General features: G+C 32.9%; 2 protein-coding genes across 2 annotated transcripts; one reads left to right on the top strand and one right to left on the bottom strand.

Moving 5' to 3' along the window:
• Window positions 1-1,214: 1,214 nt before the first annotated feature.
• Window positions 1,215-3,934, bottom strand: LOC119664330 (polypeptide N-acetylgalactosaminyltransferase 5-like). The gene is made up of 4 exons (XM_038073840.1): window positions 3,923-3,934; window positions 2,505-2,701; window positions 1,787-1,964; window positions 1,215-1,424 (listed from the first exon to the last, which is right to left on the bottom strand). The coding sequence occupies exons 1-4, from the start codon at window positions 3,932-3,934 to the stop codon at window positions 1,215-1,217; spliced, it is 597 nt and encodes a 198-aa protein (XP_037929768.1).
• Window positions 3,935-4,026: 92 nt separating this feature from the next.
• LOC119664329 (uncharacterized protein K02A2.6-like) lies at window positions 4,027-8,243 on the top strand (the record flags this gene model as incomplete). The annotated part of the gene is made up of 2 exons (XM_038073839.1): window positions 4,027-5,744; window positions 5,820-8,243. Coding segments are annotated over exons 1-2 (4,142 nt in total), but the record flags the coding sequence as incomplete, so codon positions are not given.
• Window positions 8,244-8,410: the final 167 nt, after the last annotated feature.

Raw genomic sequence — 8,410 nt, 5'->3', positions numbered from 1 at the left:
TTTATATTTATATTTATATTTATATTTATATTTATATTTATATTTATATTTATATTTATATTTATATTTATAGTTATAATTATATTTATATTTACATTTATATTCAAAAAATATAAAAACCAATTCTGATATGTAAAAATTGGTAACAACAAATTTGCTTATATGATGTTGTGAACTTTAAAATGTTATTTAGTACTTCAGTTACTTTAATTATTGGCATTTTTTATAGTCCGTGTTATTTTAAAGACCCATAAAGAGAGACCCTTGCATGCTAACCTAATAAACCAAATATCCTTACACAGAATTAGCGCGAGCCTTACAAAAACAAATTCTAATTATACGAGAGCTGTGATGGCAGTTATTTAAAAATTAGTCACTTTAATTTAATTACAATAAAATTTAAATAATTTGTTAGGTTCCAAATTAGCAAAAGAGTAATTTTTAGCTTAAGTACAAAATATATTAACCAATCCATACAAATCAATATTATAAGATAAAATATGATTAAATTTTACTCAAACTTTACTCAATAAAAACAATGTTAGCTTAACAAATTGGCGTAAAGTCCTGCGTTGTAAGAAATTCATAATTTTATTTAGCCATATGTGATATTGAGCGTGTTTGTATGTGTATGTGTTAGTTTAATTCCAACTTTCAACAAAGAAATTCTTAATTTTATTAAAAAAATACAAAAATGAATCCAATAAATTTACATCAAAAGTGTTGAGATAGAAAAATGAGCACAAAATTCAACGGCAGCTAAACAAAAAATTATATCTGTTGGTAAAAAATTTTTAAAAGTGCGTTTTGCATTATATATGAATTTTTAAAAATTTCAATTTCAAATTAGACGAAAAAATTGGTAAAATAGCTTAAAAATAGATTTCAATTAGACTCGAGGAGGAAATGAATCTAAAATAATATTGAATTTTTATTTTTAAACTATTTCTTGATCTTCGCTTACTTTTATTATTTACGGATTATTATTTGCAGTAAATAAAAAATCAGATAAAAAATGATTTTCAAAACAAAACTAATTTGTTTATATGAATATTAATTTTAAAAAGAGTAATAGTGTTTGTTGTAATGTTTTTGTTTTTGTATTTGTTATAGTACTTTGTAATACTTTTCTCTAGCTTGTTAGTGAAGGGTTAGCATTATTGTCAGTGGTGATAAGTAAAAAGTTAAAATTTTAATATTACAATTTAATTTTTTTAATAATTTTTTTTTTGATTTTGCGAACCTGAGCTCATTGCATAATAAAAATCGCGCCACTCATCCAACCACACCTCGGCAACACGCGCCGCATTGTGTAGCACAATATTGGCAACACCGCCGGGGAATGTGTAGGGTGACTTATCACGGAAAACGTGACCCACATGGGAACAGGGTATTATTTCTAATATTCCTCCACATTGCCAAATCTATAAATTTTGTGTATGTAATATTTTGTTTAAATAGTTTTTTGAATTTCGGATTTTAAAAATACAAATAATTATCAAATAAAACTAAATATTAATTAAAATTAATTTTGTGTTTCGATTAAATGTACACTAGATTTTCTCAAAAATTATTACAAAATATGGTATATACAAAATAAGACACTTATTATAAGGACCGCGGCGATGCTGGTATAAGAAGTTGCTATATTAGTTATAGTAAACTTATCTCAGTAACATTATAAGATCAATAATACATAAAAGTTATCACTTCTGCCTTAAATGTTCAATTATTAAAAAATATATTTATTAAGTAGTCTAAATATTTTGGCAAAATGTATGCTTACCCTAAATGACATTTCTAAGTTTTCACCACCCCATATGTCCATACCCTCATCATATGAACCAATTTCATAGAAATAATCTTTATCAATGGAAAATAAACCGCCAGCCATGGTGGGTGTACGTAAAGGCGCTGTACGGTCATTGTTACGGCGCTCCATTTCGCGCTGAGGAACACGGTACCTAGAACATAGTTAAGTTTAATAAACCATAAAAAAAACCAAAAACTATACACATAAATAATTTGTGCTAAATGAAATGGCAGTTAGTCGAGGGTTGAACTTCGACACCAGTACTGATAAGTGGCTGATTCCAGGATTATATCTTGATACTTCCGCAACCAAGTTTTTATTATAATTTTGTATGCAGCATATTTTACTCGTTTAAAGTATTACATATACATGAATGTCAACAATGTCAACTTTCGTTTTAATATATACGTGCATATAATGTGACAATTATAATTCAGAACCTTCATTCGTTTTTTTTTTTTTATTTGGGTTATTGACCAAATTTTCCATTAAAATCAGAAACGAGTCGACTCGATTAATCAATTATAAATTTCAAATATTATTTCTGAAAAAGGGAAGATTCTGTTTTTTGTTTCGGAGCAGTAAGTTTTAAAAAGTGACAGTCCGTTTTAAAATGGGACATATGCTCACCTTATACTTTTATCTATGGCATTTAAACCGAAAAAAACAATTCATTTTTATTAATACTTGCCATCTAAAATTAAGTTTCCAATTAAAACCGCCCCACGTAGAATCTGACGCAGTTATATATTCAAAGGTCTCATCAGAAATCACATCAATTATTGGGCATACAACAGTGCGACGGTTTTGTACAATCCGTGCAAGTAGAGGTTCAAGCCATCCTTCGGTACATTCGCAATGAGCATCAAGGAATGTAATTACTTCTCCCTAAAAAAAAAATGAAGATTGTATAAATCATAAAATTTTTTTAGAAATGTTTACCAATCTTAATTATAATTAATATTGGTAAATGTTGTTAAAATAAAAAAATCTTTATTATGGCAGCGTTGAAAAAGCCATTATTAATTATTTAGTATTAGTCGCATCAGTACAGTTTCGGTACCTTGAGGATACTGAAGTTATCTTAAAATCTGAATAATTTACAATATCATCGTTTATACATCGTTTACATCGTTTATAAATTAGATCTTAAATTAAAGATTTTATCTAGTCATATAGTCAATGTATTTGCATTACGACGTAAAGCTTCAACATTACAATGAAATGATTTAGAGATGGAATATATTCTCCTCGTGCAGCAAGAATTATCCTAGTCTTATTGATGTCAGATTATAGCCATTTACTAAAGAATTACTTGGCATCAATTGCAGATCTACGTTTCATTACATCGCCAATCTGTTCTTATGTTCCAGCTAATATGCAAATTTAAGTCCTATTAATTTATTGCTCCGTTCCAATAAAGTTGTTATTATTCCGTTTCATTAAAGTAGTTAAGTTCTTTCACTATTAACTCCGGTTAGTTTTAATTAGCATCCACCTATATCCCCAACCTTTCTCTATTCCACATAAACTTCTTTTTTTCTGCTATCTATTTCACTAGTTCATCTTGTGGGGTATACATTTTTCTACAGGTTCCATCAGATAGATCACCACAACAAAAAATAGTGGTAATGTTAGCACTTGTTCTCATATAAATTTTTACAAAAAGCTTTCGGTAAAAATGACTTCTAAGCCTAGGAAGTAGATATCAACGGTTCATGTTTGGTGTTTCTAAGTACCAAGCCCACAAATCTGATTGGTTAAGTACCATGGCACTAAAATAAACAAGTGGTTGTTCAATTTTTAAGACAGATCGTGTCTACGTCCTGCAGTCACCCGTTAATTTCCACGACCAAGTGCTTTTTACCATTCCCCAAGCGCTTTTATAAGCAGATCCCCGCGGACTACAACAACAATGTTGTATGCCTATGTTGATTGTGTAAACATACACACTTGAGACCTTGTATTGTTGCTGCTATGTAGCTCTTTTGTGCTTGGGGAAGTTACTATTAACCTTTTTTGTGAACTATAAAAATTTAACTATAAAATAGAAGCTTGTTGGAAATGTATAATCATAATTGAATAGTAGGCTATTCTTATTTGATTAACTGTATTTAACATTTTGTAAAAATATAGAAATAGATTAACTTTTGACTTCCGATAAGAATAAAGTTAAATTGTAAAAACACAAATTAACAGTTGGCGACGAGGAAATGGATGCTCAGGCACTCGCGACAGTTCTAAGAGAGTTCTCATTAGCAAATCAAGAATTTTTTGAGAAAATATTAAACAAAAATGAAGAAGTATTGAGAAGCGTGATTAACGGGAAAAAATCCGCTAATTCAACTCCAACCTTTCGACGGTTTGAGAAAAATGTTGAAAAGTGGTCGATATATATTCAGCAGATGCATCAACATTTTGTGGCACATCAAGTGAAAGACGATGTATTAAAACGCGCATGTTTCCTTTCGTGGATAGATACAGAGACCTTTGAACTTATTCAAAAGTTATGTGACAATAATATAGAGAATAAGTCTTTTGGTGAACTACTAGCAAAATTGGATAATCATTTTGCGGAAAAACAGCATATATTAGCAGCACGTTTTAAATTTCATTTAATACGAATGAAAGCAAATCAATCATATGCTGAGTGGGTGGCAGAACTGCGTGGTGCGGCTAAAGAGTGCATGTTCCTATGTACTAGTGAAACTTGCCAGCAATCGTTTATAGATAATTGTATACGAGATATGGTTGTGATACACACACCACACGATAAAGTCCGTAGTGCCGCGTTGCAGAAAACAAACCTATCGCTAGAGGAAGTACTGCAGATAGCAGCAATATATGAAGCAACGGTTAAAACTTGTAACGAAATTAGAGGTGAAGATATCAGTCAAACAGTTAATGAAGTTAATCACAGTTCAAGTAAGAAAGTTAAACAGAATCGAAGTAATATTAAGTCCCGAAATTCAGTGAAGGGAGGACAATCGTGTCCAGCTTGTGGGAAAGCACATCAAAGAAATCAATGTTATCATTACAAGAACAAAACAAAGTGTCGGTTATGTACAAAGCAAGGTCATATTGCTGCAGTTTGTCAATCAGCAGTGACAGGTATTCAGCAGAATTCTAATTTTAAGGTTCGAAGACAGGAACAAAATAGAGCAAGAGATGTATATTTTATGAGTGATGTTTCATTTGAGTCAATTAATGCGAATGAAACAACGGAAGTTAAATCAGTTGATTCGCAACTTAGTTCATCTAAAATTTTCGTTGACCTCAATATAAATAACGAAATTTTAACATTTCAAGTAGATACTGGTGCAACATGTTCCTTAATTGGTTTGGCGGCATATAAACAACTGGGTAGACCTAGTTGTGGGCCTACGAATAAAGTTCTGAGAGCGTATGGAGGAGCTGTTATTTTTCTTAAGGGTTCTCTCAGAGTAAATGTCAAGTATGGAAAAATTACTCGAAGCCTTGAGATACTTGTAGTTAACGATGAATATGTTACTAACATACTGGGATTGGATTTGTTTACAGTATTAAATTTCAAACTGCAGTTACCTGTTATTGAATGTTATGCAAATAATCCTTGTGACAGTCAACAAAGTTTAACCGCATCTCTACATGAACTCAGATGTCAACATGCTAACATTTTTTCTTCGAAATTGGGGCGTTGTACGTTGTTCAAAGCTGAAATCAGATTGAAGTCAGATGCTAAGCCTAAATTCTTTAAACCATACAACCTGCCGTTTGCGAAAAGAGAAGACGTTCGCATCGAAATTGATCGGTTGGTAAATATTGGAGTTTTGAAAGCTATCAGAAGCAGCGTCTGGGCCGCTCCTATAGTTGTAGTGTCAAAGCCAAATGGAAAATTACGTATTTGTGCAGATTTCAGAATTGGTGTGAACTCGCAAATTGAGATTGACAGGTATCCAATTCCTAGAGTTGAGGAATTTTTTTATAAACTTCAAGGAGGACAATTTTTCACAAAAATTGATCTTAGTGAAGCGTACTTGCAAGTAGAATTGTCTGACGCAACAAAAGAATTTCTAGTCATTAATACGCCATTTGGTTTGTTCCAGTTTCAACGATTGCCATTCGGTATTGCCAGTGCTCCTGGCATATTTCAACGTCTTATGGAAGAAGTAACCGCTGGAATACCGAACTGTGCAGTTTATTTAGATGATATAATCGTAACAGGTCGAAATAATAAAGAACATTTGAATAATATTTTCAAAATTTTTCAACGTTTGGAAGAATACGGCTTGACATGTAAAAGCGAAAAATGTAGTTTTGCGCAAGAGCAGGTAGATTATGTTGGACACGTAATCAATGTGAATGGATTAATGCCCACAGGAAAACGTGTAGAGGCAATCAAATTAATGCCGCGTCCTCGTAATATTCAAGAAGTTGAAGCTTTCATTGGAAAAGTTAATTATTATAACAAATTTATTAAACAGTTTTCCATATTAGCTGCTCCTTTAAATGAACTAAGGAAAAAGAATGCTGTGTTTAAATGGACAGCATATCATGAAGATGCTTTTCAAGCATTGAAGAATGCTATGATCAAAGCTACGGAACTCGTTCATTATGATGATAAGAAGCCTATAGTGTTAGCAGTAGATGCATCTAAGTATGGAATCGGCGCAGTAATTTCACATCGTTATGCTGATGGTTCAGAGAAGCCAATCGCGTATGCTTCAAAAAAATTAAACAGCAGCCAAGAACGCTATTCTCAAATCGAAAAAGAGGAATTAGCAATAATTTATGGAGTGACCAAGTTTCATCAATATCTTTATGGAAGACGTTTTGAATTAATAACTGATCATCAAGCGTTGACAACACTGTTTAATCAGAATAGAAAGTTGCCAGTGATGGCGTTGCATCGTTTACAGCGTTGGGCTATTGTACTTCAAGCATATGAATACATTATACGGTTCAAAAGTTCATCTCAGAATGCTAACGCTGATGCTCTTTCCAGATTGCCGTGTGGGGATGACATACAATTTGATAGAAAGGAAGTTGTGATGTTAGATGATGTCGATACTGTTTATCAAAATGCTGTGGATTATCTTCCAGTAAATGCAACATTAGTAAAGGATATGACTGCTAATGACAACACTCTTCAACGTGTCAGCAGATATGTACAAGATGGCTGGCCTGAACAATTGCCGAAATCTGAAGGTAGTATCAAACCGTACTTTAATCGCAGATTTTGCTTATCATTTCAGAATGGAGTGTTACTTCTTCAGGCTGAATATACTAGAGTGGTGCTACCGAAAGCACTGCAATCTCAAGTATTAAATTTGTTACACGAGGGTCATTGGGGTAAAGGTCGTATGAAACAGATGGCAAGACGATATGTGTGGTTTCCTCTTATTGATAAAGCCATAGAACGTATTCATGATGATTGTTCATCTTGTCAACAAGGTGCAAGTCAACCAAAGCGAGAATTTTCTGCATGGCCAGAACCTAGTAGGCCGTGGGAAAGAGTTCATTTGGATTTCGCGGGTCCATTCTTTAAACGTATGTGGCTCATAGTTGTGGATGCATATTCTAAATTTCCATATATTGTGGAACTATCAACAATAACAGCTGTAACAACAGTTGGAGCTCTACAAAAAATTTTTTTTATCGAAGGTCTTCCGTGCACTATCGTGACAGACAACGGAACACAATTCACGTCCAATGAATTTCAAAAGTTTTGTGAAATGAACACAATTCAGCACCTCACGTCTGCTCCTTTTCATCCGGCTTCGAATGGGTTAGCGGAAAGACATGTGAGAACTTTTAAGGAAGCAGTAACAAAAATTATGAAAGAGGAACAACATATTGACAAAGCGTTGTATAAATATCTTACAACGTATAGAACTACTCCAAACTTAGCAACTGATAAATCGCCAGCAGAGTTGTTACATGGGCGGCAACCAAGAACCATTTTATCGGCGTTGTTCCCGAAAGTTATGGAGACTATGAAAACTCAAAATAGAAGTAAATTCGGAGATGGAGAGAAAGTGTTAGCTCGTAATTATTCGGGATCGCATAAATGGATCAGAGGCGTGATACAGAAATTGCTGGGAAATAAAATGTATTTTATTCAAACTGAAAATGGTAACATAAAACGACATCAAAATCAAATACGTCGAAATGTATCGTCATCGCATTCAAATCAGCTTAGGGCAGATAATATTGATATTGATTTAGATTTCGGTATTCGGACACCACCGGTTGAGGAAACAACAATTACTACTGGATCCGACCCGGAACATAGTCAAACAGAGAAAGACGACAAAATGGGGACCGATGAAACAATAATCACTACTGGATCTGACTTGAAACAAAATCAAAGAGAGAAAGACGACAAAGCGGAGTCCGACGACAGATATGGGTCCACACACACTGATCAGTTGCCAGTTCAATTAAGACGGTCGGTTAGAAGGAGAAGACAACCTGTTCGTTTTAATCTAGAATAAACAAAATTCAATGTCATGTTAAACATTACTTTAGTGGTTTCAAAAATTAGGTCCAAGAGAATGTTGGAAATGTATAATCATAATTGAATAGTAGGCTATTCTTATTTGATTAACTGTATTT

The sequence above is a fragment of the Teleopsis dalmanni genome, unplaced genomic scaffold, assembly GCF_002237135.1.
Source record: "Teleopsis dalmanni isolate 2A unplaced genomic scaffold, ASM223713v2 unscaffolded_contig_1777, whole genome shotgun sequence".
Taxonomy (NCBI): Eukaryota; Metazoa; Arthropoda; class Insecta; order Diptera; family Diopsidae; genus Teleopsis; species Teleopsis dalmanni.
Note: the sequence above shows the minus strand (reverse complement) of the source record. Positions and strands in the feature narration are given on the sequence as shown.

Excerpts from the sequence above, each read along its gene's own strand:
- LOC119664330 (XM_038073840.1), bottom strand. Across the intron at positions 1,965-2,504 it reads TGGAAACTTAATTTTAGATG|GTACCGTGTTCCTCAGCGCG; the intron begins GCAAGTATTAAT and ends ACTATGTTCTAG. Across the intron at positions 1,425-1,786 it reads ACTTAGAAATGTCATTTAGG|ATTTGGCAATGTGGAGGAAT; the intron begins GTAAGCATACAT and ends CAAAATTTATAG.